This window comes from Myotis davidii, unplaced genomic scaffold (assembly GCF_000327345.1).
Source record: "Myotis davidii unplaced genomic scaffold, ASM32734v1 scaffold363, whole genome shotgun sequence".
Lineage (NCBI taxonomy): Eukaryota > Metazoa > Chordata > Mammalia > Chiroptera > Vespertilionidae > Myotis > Myotis davidii.
The window spans coordinates 4,343,761-4,359,945 of NW_006294069.1; the positions used below are offsets into that span (position 1 = coordinate 4,343,761).

At 48.5% G+C, this 16,185-nt stretch overlaps 1 protein-coding gene across 9 annotated transcripts in view; it reads left to right on the plus strand.

Moving 5' to 3' along the window:
* Nucleotides 1-16,185, plus strand: part of RAP1GAP2 (RAP1 GTPase activating protein 2) — a 193,320-nt gene that overhangs the window by 137,512 nt on the left and 39,623 nt on the right. For 8 of the 9 annotated variants that reach the window (XR_435893.2, XM_015566795.1, XM_006768111.2 and 5 more), the window contains 5 exons: nt 3,679-3,723; nt 4,442-4,474; nt 4,828-5,040; nt 6,233-6,336; nt 15,401-15,479. Coding sequence is in view for 8 of the 9 variants with exons in the window: in XM_015566795.1 (XP_015422281.1) it covers nt 3,679-3,723; nt 4,442-4,474; nt 4,828-5,040; nt 6,233-6,336; nt 15,401-15,479 (474 nt within the window). In the remaining variant the exon portion in view is untranslated. The remainder of the gene's footprint in view (nt 1-3,678; nt 3,724-4,441; nt 4,475-4,827; nt 5,041-6,232; nt 6,337-15,400; nt 15,480-16,185) is intronic. The other variant, XM_006768108.2, reaches the window with a different exon arrangement.

The following is a 16,185-nucleotide window of genomic DNA, read 5'->3' on the forward strand; positions in this document are numbered from 1 at the left end:
TTCCAGTTCAATTAATTTGCTAGAGTGCCTCACAGAACCCAGGGAAACGGTTTACTTATCAGATTGCCAGTTTATGATAAGGACACAACTCAGGAACCGCAGCTGGAAGAGAGGCATAGGGCAAGGCCTGTGGGAAGGGCCTGGAGCGGCCGTGCTCTCTGAATGCCCCACTCTCCCCAAACCTCCACGGGCCCACCAACCCCAGACGCTCCCAAACCCCACCCTTTTGGGTTTTATGGAGGCTACGTTAGGCATGATGGACACAATCACTGGCTGTGGGGGATGGTCTCAACCTCCAGCTTCTCTCCCCTCCCCCAAGAGTGGGAGTGGTGGTGGGTTCCCTTGTCAGTCAGCTCCCATCCTTCGGAAAGTCCCAGAAGACACCTCATTAACATAAACTCACTGACACAAACTCCTGGGGAACACTCCTTTCGTCGTTATGGCTGTGGAGCTGTTGCAGGAACCAAGGACGAAAAACCAAATCCTAGAACAAAACTTCTCTCGTTGCTCTTATCACTTGGGAAATTCCAAGGGTTTTAGGAGTTCTGTGCTAGGAGCAGGGTAACGACCAAAATATGTATTTCTTACAACAAATCACTATCACAGCCTCTATAGAGATAGGAGAATGAAAGTGTCCACTTGCATCGTTTCTGGGATGAAATGAGACAATTTTTGTAAATACTTGGTGGGCAGTGCATAGAATCAGTGTGTAGTGTGGGGCCCTTGTAATTGCTCATCACCCAGGGGTCAGGCTCTCAGGTAAGACCCGCTGCCTTAAGGAATACGGGGAGAGGTCCGGAAGGTATAATTGATCCAGGTGGAAAGAGGGGCAAGAACATACTGATACGTATATTTTAAGCACTGGTCTGGGGTGAGAGGTTGACAGGTGTTATCTCATTTCTTCATGACAAGGCCCCCAGGAGGCAGGTATGTTATTATCATCATCATCATCATTCCCATTTCACAGGTGAGAAAACTGAGGCACAGAGATATTAAATAAAACACTCAAGGGCTCATGGCTAGCAAGTAGCTCCAGAGCCAGAAGGCATGGTCATTATGTCATGCTTCTTACCTGAAGTAGATGCTCCAGGCGCGAGGAAGGAAGGATCTATAGGAATGGTCTGGAATGGGAGGAAAGGCACCCAGGGTGCCCACTGCCGTCCTGAGATGCAGGCGGAGCTTCTGAGAGGGCTGCTGCTGTGAGCGGGCCAGGCCCTCCCCGGAAAGCAGGTCTCCCTAAGGATGGGGAAGGGGAGGGTTGGTTTTAGAGAAAAATATTTGTAGTGGTTGTGTCATTATCACAAGCAAGTTATTAAGATCCTCCTCTGTGCCCAGCAGAGTGTGGACGGCCAGCTAACTTAATATGTATTTATACGCATGTAGGGGACTTACAACCAGGTGGTGGGCATGGAGATGGTAGGTGCCCTGACAGCGAGTGCCTATACAACGGAGCGCTCTGTCCGCTGGAGGAAAGCCGGGTCTCACCCAAGCCCGCGGAGTCGTGGCAGTCTGGGCAGCTGGCAGGGCGTCTGCAGCGCACCCTGCCTCCTCTCTGGTTTCTCCACGACCACCCACCCCTCGCCCCCAGGAGCACATGATTCGGCCCTGCGTAACCGGCCTTGTGCCGTTCTGTTGTTTGGAGGCCGCGGGCTTGACTTGGCTCGATCGGGAGCCTCTGCAGGGCGGGAGTCTGACTGTGGCTCCCTCTGTCTTCACCGCAGCCCACACCAGGGGCAGCTGCCGACTCCGTGTCAGTAGAGATTTTGGGGGTCAGATCAGGCTTCAGTGTTTAGGTCCCTACCATGTGCCCCTGGGCCCCAGCCTCTGAGAGGCGGGGGTTTCCAGCTCCTCTGTATGTGGGAAACTCAATGGGGGTTCTGTCCCTGAGTGTGGGTGCCATCTGGCCTCACGCCGCAGTGTGGGGCCTGAAGCTCTGCAGGCAGGCGCCAGGGCCCCCTGTGACCCAGGACTCCTGACCCCAGTGCTAGAGGCTGGGAATTTGAAGATGGGCACAGGTTCTGTGTAGCACAGTTTTGGGTCCCTTCCTTTCTGGGTTCAAGTTCTAACGCTGACAGGCCGAAGCGGAGTGACCTTGGTCAAGCCATTCGACCCTCCTGAGTCCCAGTTTTTTATGGCTGGGAAGAGAGATAATGAGGGGAGAGGGCCCAGTGCTGGCAGTGGTTCTGTCATGGTGGAGGGGAGGGGACAGGAGGAGGTTTGTTCTCCGGCCCAGGGGCTGTTCCCAGGCTGGGATGACTCATGCAGGACAAACAAAACAAACTTCTGACGTCAGGCCCTTCCCCACCCGCCCAGTTTGCCTCCCTGGACAGGGTCTGCAGGCCACCCAGGTGGTTTCTTCCCTGTGTGGGGAGAGGAGCACCTGCCCAGGGGGAGGGGCCCCCACGCCCACCTGACCAGGGCCGCAGGTGACTCAGCCTGGAGAGGTGGGAGGAGCCTCTAGTCTGCCCCATGAGCAGGAACCCTGAGCCCGAGGGCTCCGTGACTGGGCCATGCACTTGGTGGACAGATGGCCCGGCTTCAGAGCCAGGCCCTTCCATGCACTAATTGAGTGACAGTTTCCTCCCTGGACCTCGGTTTCCTCTTTGGTAAAAAGGTGCTGAGGGCTTCCGAGGGGACGATAGGGGGAGTGCGCTGTGGAAGGTTCAAGTCCCCGGTCTTACGTGATGACGAGGCAGCAGCTGCTTCCGGACTCTCTTCTCTCCGAGTTGTCCCACCGATGGTGTGGATTGATTCGCGTGCCTGTGGGAACGCCATGTGCTCTCCTCCCACGACACCCAGTTAAGTGGGAACTTGACTGTAGGGCTAAAGGTCTAGGGTCTAGGTCTAGGCACTGTCCCCGCAGCGAGTCTTCCTGATGCTGCAGGGGAGCCGGTTAACCCAGGCCCCGCCCCCTGTGGTGTCCGCTCCTTGCAGGGACACATCTGTGAGGGGGAGGGCGGGTGTTAGAATCCTCATTTCACAGAGGAAACGAGGAGTGCTGCAGAAGGCTTAGCATTGTGAAGCGTCACTAATAGCAGGAGAGTGGCAGAATGAGGACCAGGCGCAGGCCACCTGCCTGCCACCCATGGGCCCTCTCACCAGGGAGGGGGTGGTGCTGGTGTGGCATGAGACCCAGAGTGTGGCTCTGACCCCCACAGACACGGGTTCCCTTTCCGCCCCTCACCTCATCCTCTGGGAGACCGGGGGCGATATTTCAACACCATGACGATGATACTGCCTACCCCGGGATAGCAATACGTCATAGCCTTTACTGTATGCCGGTCATTCTTCCACGGGCTTAACATGTTATCCACATTTTACCTTCACCACCATAGTAGGTGCCCTTACTGTTCCCATTTTACAGCTGGGAACACTGAGCCACAGAGAGGTTTTGTGACTTGCCCAAGGTCGTAAGTGACAGTGTTTGTGATTTGAACCCTGGTGATCTGGCTGAGTCCATGCCCTTCACCCCCTGCCCTGCTGCCTCGTCTGGGCTGCTGTGAGGTCTGCGTGTGCTAAGGTGTGTGACTTGCAAGGGCCCAGCATGTGGCAGCCCTTTGCTGTTATTACCACTGACCCCCAGCTAAGGCAGGTGCTCCCAAGGGTCTGCTTCCTCCGTGCCGTCTCTATTTTGTGGCTCTTGCTTTTCCATGGATCCTCTTTTCCTTGTTTCTGCAGGGGATCAAGCTTGAAGAGCAGAAGCCGGGACCCCAGAAGAACAAGGTGGGCTGGGTGGGTGAGCTGGCAGCCAGGTGGGCCCCGTGAGGGGGCCAGGTGAGAGGAAGGCAGGGGCAGCGGCCAGCATGCTGGGGCCAGCTGTCTCACACCATCTAACTCTGATTTTCACGTTGTTGACCAGGGCATGGTGAGCAGGAAGGCAGGCCTTGGCTGAGGCCTTTAGGCACCTTCAGAGCAGGCTGGGGTGGAGGCCTCGGGAAGACCTGAGGCTTGCGGTGTGGCCTGGCTCCCGCACACCTGCTCCTGGGAGCGAACCACACACACAGTGTGTCGGGGTGTCAGGCTCCGCTCCAGGCTCCAGCAGGCAGTCAGCTCTCAGCTTCAGGTTCTGTTCCCAAGGCCCAGGAGGGCCGCTTATCACCTGGAGGTCAGCCCCCTTGCCTGGGGGGGGACCAGGGCCATCCCGCTGTTGGAGCCTCCTGGGAGAGCAGCTCGTGTCGGGATGCGTGTGAGGTCCAGCGCCTTGTGTCCTGTGTCTTCCTTCCTCTGCACTGCATCTTCCGCTGGCCCCTTTGCACTCAGGTTCTGTCAGTTCGGGGACGAACTCGAGAGAAGCCAGAGCCCAAGCTGCCTGTAGGCTGTTCACCCACCTTGGTGCAGCCTGCCAGCCCTAATGCCTGGGGGAGGGAAGGGAAATGGTGACCAAACTTCACGGGCCTGGCCGTGCTGGGACTGATGGAGGCATGGTGTGTTTGTCTTGCAGGACGACTATATCCCGTACCCCAGCATCGACGAGGTAGGAGCCCCCTGGATTCTGTCTTGGGGGCAAAGCCCGGGGAGCTGATGGCGATGATGGTGATGGTCCCTCTGCCTCCCCCCCCTCCCCCATGGTGGGGAGAGCCTTGGGACTTGAGGGCCTGAGACCTTTCCCGTTTGTGACGTCAGCTTTAAAAAAAAAAATCAGGAGGGCCGAAGTTGGAGATATTGTGGGTCCTGGAGGAGGGGTTCATGCTACTGCCTTTGGATTCCTATATGGGGATCCCCTCTGTGGGAGTAGCTCAGAGGTGGGGGGGATACCACCATTGGCGCCCCTCCACTCCCCCGCAGACCAGGGCAGGCTGCAGGGCAAGACTCTCCCTTTGCCTCCAGGTTGTGGAGAAGGGAGGCCCGTACCCCCTGATCGTCCTGCCCCAGTTTGGGGGCTACTGGATCGAGGACCCGGAGAACGTGGGCACGCCCACCTCGCTGGGCAGCAGCATCTGTGAGGAGGAGGAAGAGGACAGCTTCAGCCCCAGCACCTTTGGCTACAAGCTCGAGTGCAAGAGTGAAGCCAGGGCCTACCGCAGGCACTTCCTGGGCAAGGTGAGGCCAGGCCCTGGTGAAAGCGGCTGCCGGGGGGGTCGGCCTGGGGAACCCAGCGTCTCTCCCCAGTGCCCCCTCTCTGCCCTACCCCTCCCTCGCCGCCTGCCTCTGTCCTCCTTGGAGAGGTCTGCCTGGCTCTGATCCTGGGCAGGGGGCAGGGGTGTGCAGGAGCCCAGGGGGCCCAGTGTGATGGGTCCTTGTGGGGACCGCCCCCAGCAGATGTTCTAGGAGGCGATGGACTAGGTAGTGTTTGGGGGGTGGAAGGAGAAAATACATTCTCACTCCTTGGAAGTCTCTGTGTCCATGTAAATAGTACGAATCTCTCATGGCCTCACTCAGCCAGGTCCCCCGTGCTTGTGCCGGGATGTGCTCTGAGCCTCTGACTGCTTAACCGGGACAGGTCCGTTTCTTTTCACACATCCCGCCCTTCAGCCTTGCCCGGTTCCGGAAGTCCCGAGGGCAGGCTCCCGGAGTCTCCAGCCCGCCAGCTTTGCTGAGTCTCTGGGGGAGGAGATGGATCAGGATCCCCCTGTCACCCCGCCTTGTTAGAATGCAGATCCAGGCCCCGCCCTAATACAGCAGGCTGGGTGCGCCCCCTGAGCCGGGGTGAGACCCACTGTGAGATCTCCCGGCTCCGCTTGGTGGAGGTGCCAGGCCCTGCCCCTTCTTCATGCTCACAAATTGCATGAAGCTGCAGGGGCTGCTCCCTGGGATGAGGAGTGGACTCAGTGTCTTGTGGGGAAGCACTTGAGCTGCGGTCGAGGCGTGTGTGGGTTTGAATCCTGGATCTGCCGCCTTCTAGCTGTGTGACCCTGGAGAGTGACTTAACCTGCCTGCACATGTTTTCTCCATCCGACATGGGAGCTGCCCCCATAAAGTTGTGGTCTGGGTTAAAGGAGATAATGGGTACTAAGCAATTAGCCGAGTGCCTGGCACAGACAGCCTGAAGATTTGGTCATCATTTACTCTCCTCCTCCTCCTCCCTCTCCTCCTCTTCCCCCTCCCCCTCCTCTTTGTCCCTCTTCTCCTCCTCCCTCTTCTCCTTTTCCTCCCCATCTATAGCAGCCACAGCTGGCGCATCCTGGTCTTCCTCCTTGCTGTGGGGCTTCTCACTCCTGGGGAAGGAGGTGATTTTGGGGGCTGTGCCTGGAAGGCCCCCTCTTCCCTGCTAACACTTTATTTCTGCTTCTAGGATCATCTAAACTTTTACTGCACCGGTAGCAGTTTGGGGAACCTGCTCCTGTCCATCAAGTGCGAGGAGGTGGAGGGCATTGAGTACCTTCGGATTATTCTCAGGTGGGGCTGCGGCATGGTTGGAGACCACACCCCTAGTGGTGGGGACCCAGAAATACCAGTCAGACCAGTCCTGTGTGTGTTTTTGTGGGGGGGTGGGGTGGAGGGATGGAGGTGGGGATGTGGAGATAGACCGGCCTATGTTCTATGTTTGGGTTGCCAGGCAGGAAGACCAGGTGTTTTGCCAGCTGACTGATTGTGGGAGTTGGAGTGGCATCCTGGTCTCAAGGTCACGTAGACCTTACCCTCACCTGCCTGTCTCTGGCTGTGAGGGAGACGGAGCGGAAAAATAGCGACAGCTCATTTTGCAGAGCCACAGTTCCACGTGGTCCTGTAGAGGGTTTGCCGGAACCCTGCCCATGGCACACATCCAGTTGGGAACTATAGACCCCAAAGCGTCCGCGTGCATGCTGGGTCCTCAGGATGTGGTGGTGGCCACAACAGGAGCACCGATTTACAGCTAAGCAGGGACCTCTCTGGAACCGGCTTCCGTTCGGTTTGACTAACATGTCCCGTGGAACCGCCTTTGTACCAGGAACTGTGATAGGGGCTTGGGCTGCAATGGTGACTGAGCGGCGGTCCCTCCTCTCCAGAGGGAGAGAAGAAGGGGATTTCACTGTGTGACGCAGGTGCTGTTTCAGTGACAGGCACAGGGTGCTGTGGAGCCCAGAGTTCGTCTCATTCCTCTCTGTCCCTGGGCCAGTGGGGAAGCCAGAACGGCCAGTGCGAAGGCCGAGGCCGGTGCTTGGCAGGGAGCTGTGAACCGTCAGGCTCCCGATCCCTACTTGTTGAATTAAATTGGAAGTCCTTGAAGGAAACGAACAATAACATTTGAAAAGAGCAATAACATTTTTTTTTCTGCCCAAATTTTGAGATAAATATGGGAGAGGACAGGGACACGGAGCCCTGCGATGGGAGAGGTGGGGCGGTACCGGGAAGTTGTTAGCAAAAATCAAAGGAGAGCATCCAGCCGGTCCATTGATGCTGCGGCAGAGAAGCTGGGGGAGACGTGGAGGTGCTGCTGCAGGCGGCCAGCCGCCCGCGGAAAGGAAGGCCACTGAGCTGAAGGCTACTGCTGCGTCCCCAGCTAGAGGAGAGCCCGATGCGGCAAGAAGGGAGTCATCAGGGCTGAAAAAGAAGAAAAAGAAGGAGAGGATGATGAGGAGGAAGAAGATGAAGATGATGAAGAGGCTGGTTCTAGCACAATTTTTTTTCTTGTCTATAAAGCATTTAATCTCCTGCACACAACTCACTCCTTTTAAAGAAAAAAGTTGAGAAGGAAGGCGGTGGAAGATTTGTTTTTAAACTGCACAGTGTCTTTTTTTGTATAGTTAACACACTACTGAATGTATCTTTAGATAGCCCTGCCCTGGTGCTATTTCCTTTCTTTCTTTTCTAAAATATGTTTTTATTGATTTTAGAGTGAGAGGAAGGGAGAGGGGGAGAGAGAGAGAGAGAGGAGAGAGAAACATTGATTGGCTGTCTCCTGCATGTCCTCTACTGGACTATTGGGGATTGAGCCTGGGCATGTGTTTTGACTGGGAACTCTTGCTACACGGGACAATGTACAACCAACTGAGCCAATTGAGCCAGTAACCTGGGCATGTGTTTTGACTGGGACCTCTCGCTACACGGGACAATGTACAACCAACTGAGCCAAGCCAGCCAATAAAGAAGGAATATGCTAATTGACTGCCACGCCCTCAAAGATGGCGGCACCCACAGCCTCAAGATGGTGGTGCCCTGTCCCCTCAGCCCCACAGCTTCCCAGGGCTGCCCAAGGCTCAGGTAACCAGGGACGGCCGAGCTTGCGCTGTCGGCAGTGGCAGCAGCAGAGGTGTGATGGGGGCATCACCTTCCCCTGTTTGCCAGGTTGCCTCCCGCCCCTGAGGGCTCCCGGACTGTGAGAGGGGGCAGGCCGGGTTGAGGGACCCCCCTCCAGTACATGAATTTTCATGCACTGGGCCTCTAGTATATATATAATGATTAAAATATGCAGAAATTCACAGAATACAATGATAGTGGTAGATGAAAACACACTTCTTATCACTTACAGCTCAACACAACTTATCACTTACAGATAGGAAATGAGAGGATTTGGATAATCTCAGTGTTATTTATGTGAATTATATATATTGGTCTTTATTTGTATCTATCTGTATTTAACTATCAAACTTTGACCCTCTAACAGAGATTTCTGCTGCTTTTCAAGTGCCTGTGGAATGTCTACACATTGATTGTAAGGAGATCAGTGGTTTTCTGAGAATGTGCTCCAACAGTCATCTTGGAGCAGAGCGAAAACCAAAAAACAAAACTCAAACTTCTAGGCGCTGACTATTTAAAAGATAATAAAGCCCAGCCAGGGTGGTTCAGTGGTTGAGGATTGATCCATGCACTGAGAGGTCCCTGGTTCGAGTCCCGGCCAGGGCTCATGCCTGGGTTGCGGGCTCGATCCCAGTAGGGAACGTGCAGGGGTCAGCTGAGTGTTTCCATCTCTTTATCCCTCTGCCAACGTGCAGGGGGCAGCTGAGTGTTTCCATCTCTTTATCCCTCTGCCTGCCTCTCTCTTTCAAAAAAAACAAAACAAAACAAAAAACCAAACACATGTTTTTTTAAAAAATGACAATAAAAATTTAAACATGCACATACATATATATTTGAATATAAATATGTAAGATACATAAATACATAAGTAATAATATATATCCCTATTCCTTTTTTATTTCTAGAATTCTATAGAACATTGTTCTGTGACTTCTCTTAACAATATATCTAGAGTTCTTTCTATATTAGTACATGGAGAAGTTAGCTTGTTAATTCCTTGTACTGCTGCATAGTATTCCATTATATGGACATGAAATAATTTACTTAATAGATCCCCTATTAATGGCTATTGTCAGTATTTTGGTATCACAAATAATGCTGCAATGAGTAACCTGGTACAAATTGTATGGTTTAAAATAATTTCTCAGAAGTGAGTTGGCTGGGTCAGAACATAAATGCATTAGTGTTTTAATAGAGATTGCCAACTAGCCTTCTGGAGGAGGTCTGTAAACTTGAACCATTACCAGTAATGTATCAGAGTACTTATTTTTCCAAAGCCTCTCCAACAGAATATTTTGTCAAGCACTTGGATTTTTGGCAATCTGATAGGCAAAAATAATATGTTAGTGTAGCTTAAATTTACAATAACTTTGCTGAATTATGTTGGGCATCTCTTCATATATTTAAGGAACACATGTATTTATTTTCTGTACAGTGTGTTTATAACCTTTGCTTCTTTTTAAAATTGAATTGTTAGTCCAAATTTCTACTTTTAAAAATCTTGCAGATAATTCTTGCTAGCATGTGGATTTAGGAACCAATCTCTTGTGGCACAAAGTAAATCTGTATAAATTTCAAAAAGCAGATACTTTGCCAAACATATTTGCTTTTATAATTTCATACATTGTAGCTACTCAATAATGGTCTCTGCTGTTATTATCAATATTATTATCTAAAGGGAATAAGAGGAAGGAATTAAGAAAGATTAAGGCCAACAAATAAATTAGAAATAAAATGAGCGCAAGACCTGACGTATAAATCTAGGCTACAGATTTATATGTAGTGTAGAAAAAGATATACTTCATTTGGAAGAAAAAAAAAACAACAAAATAGGTAACTAGCTAGTCAAATATAGATAAACATAAAATAAAAACCTACAAAATTAGGCATTAGGAAAGGCATATAACCACAGATGTGAAGAAGATTAAAAAATTACTAATGGAGGTTATATTCAATCCACATTATTATACTGGGAATTTTATTTGAAACAGATGCCTTTCTAGGAAAGCATGCTAATTTAACACGAGATTAAAAACCCGATGTAATAAGTGGAAAAGTTTGCAAAAAATTCTCTCTCCAAAAGTTTCTAGGTCCGGATGGTTTGCAGGTAGTTATTTTAAGCTCACAAGGAACAGATTTCTTGCTGCTTAAATTGCTCAAGAGAAACAAATACAGGAAGCTTCCCAATTAATTTAACAATGCTTAGGAGATTCTCATGAACAGTATTAGACCAATGAAAGGAAAAAAGAAAGAGAGGAAAATAGGGCCCAATATTCCTTATGAATATGGAAGTAAAGATTCTAAATAAAATACCAATTCCAGCAACTCAAATCTAAGCAGTCTATTAACAGAATAATTCACTATAGCCAAAAAAGAGTTACTTTAGGAATGCAGAAATGGTTGATATTAGGAAATTATTTGTCCACTCAGTGTTTGTCTAACCAAAGCATAACAACGTATGAGGGACATGTGAGGAATAAGCGCTTGTTACCTGGCTATAGGAAGCATTCCGTTCCCATTAGGTATTCTTATTCCTTCTTCTTACTCATCTTCTCCAATGGACATGGATTATTATTGGCTTGGGAGGATGATCCAAAGATAGATGGTCTGGGAGAAGTGAAAGAAGTTCCCAAGAGCTGGAATGTGGAGTGTGTGTATACATGTGCATAGTACGTGTGAATGTGTGTAAGGTTGAATGGTCATGCTGGGAAGATTTTTAAAAAAGGCAAAATCATGTATAAACTCTGTCTAGGAACTTAGATTTTAATCCTGTGAGCAAATAGGAGAGGTCCTGAAAGGAGACCGTCATGACCAGACTTGCACTGTGGGATGAATACTGCCTAGAGTAAGGAGGATGGCTGGAAGGGAAGGCCAAGCCAGCAAGCAGCCGGCAGATGAGTCAGGAGGCTGCCTTGATGAGTCAGGTGACTGTCATATATTATGAATGGCGCCTCAAGAGCTGTGCTAGCCAATGGCCCTGATGGGAACTGGAACCAGGGTGCCTGGCACTGAGGATAGAGAAAAATGGGGAGAAAATTCCAAAATACCCAGGGAAAACGGACATTAAGAAAGAGCCGAAAATACCAACAATGAGAGAGGGATTTAATCCAATGAAATGTAAACAATGGTACTCTTTCAAAACGACTTAAATAAAGATTCTCAGAAGATAAAGAATAGCATCTACAAAAGGGATAATAAATTATGATACAATGAATGAATAGATATGAATCAAGAATGGATATACGGGTATGAAAAGGAAACAATTTCAATTATTGGAAATAAAAAAATAGTTGCTGAAGTAAAAACACTTAATACATTGGATACATCCTAGTCTTTTAACAGTCAAAGTGAATCTGTGAATTGGAATTCGTCAAGAAAGTCGACAAGAGCACAGTCCAGATATAGTGATAAAGTATATGAAAAAGAAGATAAATGGATACTGGGCCGAGAGGCCCCAGCATGTGTCTCAAAGGAGTTCCAGAGGAAAAGCGTGGAGAAGCCAGTGGAGAAGAGCTATCCGAAGAGAGAATGGCTGAGAATACTTCAGAACTGAAGAACGAAAGCACACCTGTGGTGCTGGACAAGATTTTAAAACAAAACAACCCTTTTGGACACATTGCAGTGAGATAGGAGGACATCGTAGATGAAGAGAAGCCCTGGTGCATGCGGCTGAGTGGGTTGGGAGTTGAAAGGTTGCTCATTCCATTCCTGGTCAGGGCACCTACCTGGCTGTGGGCTCGCTCCCGGGAGAGGCCATGCAGGAGGCAGCTGATCCATGTTTCTCTCTGACATCGATGTTTTTCTCTCTCTAGCCCGCTACCTTCCTCTCTCTCTCTAAAAAAACAACAAAATACAAAAAAACACCAACAAAAAGAGAACATTTTAAAGCGACCTAAGAACAAGGACATTATCTGTGAAGTGATGGCAGCCAGGCTGAGAGCAGACTTCTCATCGCCACGGCACAGTTTCTTGTCAGCAATGGGACGATATTTTGAAAATATTGAAGGAAAGAAAGAAAGAATCCTTTTAACCTAAAATTCTATACCCAGAGAAACTATTCGCAAAGACAAAATAAGACTGTTTTTAGACATAAGGAAAATGAAGGGAGTGGTGTACTACTTACACACTCTCCCTGAAAGAACTACTAAAGGGTGTGCATCAGCCAGAAGAAAAGAGAAACCAAAAGAAAAAATTATAAAGTGACAAGAAATAGGCAAACTACGCTGATAAGATTAATTACTGATTGGAAAAAAAGAAGTCATTTATTTGTGTGTGTTTAAAGAGGCTTGAGCTAAATTTATAAACAAAAGTAGAAGGGCAATGGGATGAGAAGGGTTCAGTAGTTACTGTTTACCCTTCTCAAGAGAGAGGTATCAAATAAGTTTAGAGTTTGTTGGGCAAGTATATAAATATGTGTATTAGAAGTTATAGAAATACAATCTATAGCAGAGTGACAGAAAGTATTTAAAAAACTCTATTAAACTGAAGACAGGAAAGGAGAAAAAAAGTGAAAAAAAAAACCATCATAAAACATAGGGTAATAGAAAACACCAGATAATAAAAGTCGAAATACATTAGTAATCACAATAAGTATAAATAGTTTAAAATAGCCTATGGAAATACCAGATGGGACCAAAAACACAGCTATATTCTGCTTGTAAAAGACATACCTAAAGAAAAACAATGCGAAAAGATTTAAGATGAAGAAATGGAAAAAGATATGCTGGGAAAATACCGAGAAAGGATGGCATAACAATATTAATATCAGACAAAATAGAATTCCAGGAAAAAAGCATTAGTAGGGCAAGAGGAGCACTCCTTGGTAACTTGGGAGCACCTCTTCCCACTCTTGATGTTTCCTGTGGTGTGGAGGGAGCACTTGGTACAACACCGCTGGCTCTCTCCGCCCTCTCTGTTACGTGCATTTGGGAGCAAGAACTGGACACATGCAGCTGTGTTCTTCCCCTTTCCCTCTTGGAGCTAGCTGCCATCAGGGCTTCCCTCTGCGCCCCCTGGACTGCAAGTCCCCCCTGACCAGACCCCACGCGAGGAGGCTTGCCCCTGCCCAGCACTGGCTGTGACTGGGTGGGTAATTCTGGAGTTCAGTTAGAAGATTCATTTCATCTTCACGCTAACCTGCGTGCCTCCTCTTGGCCTTTATCAGTAACAAAGGAGTTATTTTGACTCCAAATGCCTTACTCTTCGTTTTTTGTTTGTTTCTGAATGTGTTCATAACCGGGGCAAGGAAAGATGCCCTTTACGGGAGCCTCGGAGTCCTCAGCCTACGTGATGATAAAGAGAACAGTCCACCCAGAAGATCTAACAGTCCGGAACGTGTAGACCCGTACTTAGTAACATAGTCCTGAATTTAAAAAGCCCCAAACTGTTACGAATATAAGGAGAAGTAGACAAATCCTCGGTTATGATGGGAGATTTCAGTAACATCTCTCATATACCGATGGACAAGCAGACAAAAAATTGTGAGGATATAGAAGATTTAAACAATACAATGAACAAATTTGATCTAGTAACATACTTCCCTGAACTCAACAAAAGAAAAATGTACATTATTTTCAAATCCATATAAAACATGAAAAAAAAGTCCATGAATTAAGTCAATACATTTCAAATAATATCATACAGATTATGTTCCATGAATATAAAAAATTTAGAAATCAACAATTAGAATACTGAAGGAAAAAAAGTCATACATTTGGAGAGTTAAGGAAAAATCCTTTTAAATAACTCATGGGCTAAAGGGGAAATCACAAAAGAACTGACAAAATATTTAGCCCTAAATGACAATGAAAATACTACTTATCAATGTGTGGGATGCAAAAAAAAAAAAAAAAAAAAAAAAAGTAGAGAAAAATGTATAGTTTTAAATGCATTCATGAAAACGAAGAAAGATTAAATGTGTAAGTGTGTGGGTCAAGAAGTTAGAAAAAGAATAGAAAAAAAAAACCCCAAAGAAAACAGAAGGAAGGAAATAGAGAAAAGAACAAGCTAGCAAAGTAGCAAAGATAACAAAGAAATAGAGACAATCAATAAAACTGAAAGCTATCTACCTAAAAAGATGAATAGATAACCCCCTAGGGAGGGCTGAGGAAGGAAAACAGAAAATACACAGATGGTATTACAGCCATGAAGGAAGGGACTCAACTGCAAATAGAGACGAAGGGCTAAGAGAACCCCAAACAACTTTATACCAATGCATTTGATGATAATTTTACAGAAAAATATAAATGACCAAAATTGATCCAATAAGGAATGGAAAACCTAAATATTCACCATTAAATAATGGAATTGGTCGCCCAGCGATCCTCCCACGATAAAAGAGGCCCAGAGATTTCACAGATGATTTCTAGCAAACCTTTAAGAATCAGGAAATCCCTGTGGTATACAAACTCCTTCACACGATGAGAAGCTCTCCATCAACTTTATGAGGCTGGAATAACACCCTGATATCAAAACCTGACAAGGGAAGCACAAGAAAAAAAAAATAGGCCAGTGTTGCTATTGAACATAGAGGTGAAACTCTAAATAAAACATTAGCAAATTAAATTTAGCTTGATATGAAAAAAATATTATGTACACAAGTGGAATTTTACCCTTGGAATGAAAAGATGGCTCAACAGAAATGTAATCCACTAGGTTTTACAGATTAAAAGCCCTATAATTATCTCAGCAGATGCAGAAAAGCATTCAGTAGAATTCAACACACTCATAATGTGCTAAATGAATTGGGAACAGGATAAATTTAGAGTCTTATGGTAAATCCCTTTATAAAGCAACTTTCATCCCATTTATATTTTGAGTAAATCCAGATTTTCAAATATTAGTTTCTTTTTATAAAGGTTTAGTTGCGTGTCAGAACCTAAATATATATATAGAAGCTGTGCCCAGTGCTCTGGGAGAACACAAAAAACCCACAAAGAGACCAAAAAAATCATGGGGAACTTGAAGGTGACGATTTGGCTTTTTCCCATATTTTGGTTTTGGGCAGCTTTACCAGGCAGGTCCTTTAAGTGTCGTCCCCCCCCCCACTCCCCACCCCGTGAGGTACCTACACAGCATTTCATTTTCCCACCACTTGAGTGTGGTGCCCATCGCGTGGGTTGGGTGGAATGAGGCAGATCTGACCTGGGGAGACATGAAGCAAGTGTCCCTGCCCTGAGGTCTGGCGTGATCTCAGCCACCTTCCTCATTGACTCCTCGGCTGGGGGCACGTCTCCTTTTGCAGGTCCAAAGTGAAGACAGTGCATGAACGGATCCCCTTGGCGGGCCTGAGCAAGCTGCCCAGCATCCCTCAGATTGCCAAGGTAAGGCCAAGCCCCGAGAGAAGGCGGCTTCCTCTTCTAGCCCAGGGCTGGCCTCTGGGTGGGGGTGCAGGCTTGTCCCTTGGGGCGGGGAAGGCCACTGTACTCTTTGGCCCTTGACTGCATGGATGGGGTTGGCAAGCGGGGGGTCGGGGGGTAGTGGGGGTGGTGGTGGTGGTGGTGCAGACACCTCTGTCTTCCCGACACCCTCCCTATCTCACCCTCAGTATAATCCGGGGAGTTCACAGCTAGTTCAGGAGACAGGAGACATGGAAAGGGAGGGCTGGGTATGGAGAGTAGCCCTTCAGAGGAGGAAGAGGAGGGAGCGGTGGCCAGGGAGCCTGCACAGCAGAGGAGAGTTGGGCTGTTGATGCAAATGGAGGAGCCCTCAGGCAGGAGCCACCAGCTGGCGGGTGGGGAGGGAGGGGTTGGGGGGGACGGAGGAGGCAATTGGCCAGTGGGAAGAGAAGGATGGTCAGCTGGATCCGCACTTAGGGAGCGGGAATGCTGGGGGGAATTGTGCCCAGTGCCTGCGGTGGCCTCACTCCATGAGGAACCCAGGAAGTTAGTTGACTTCCCTGGCCAATGGATAGTGAGCAGCAGAGCCCGGGTCCAACGCCAGGCATCCCGACACCGCAGGCCCTGGCCTCCCGTGCGCTTTCCCCAGTGGGCAGGGGAGCCCAGATGCTCTCCAGATGTGGTTCCTGAA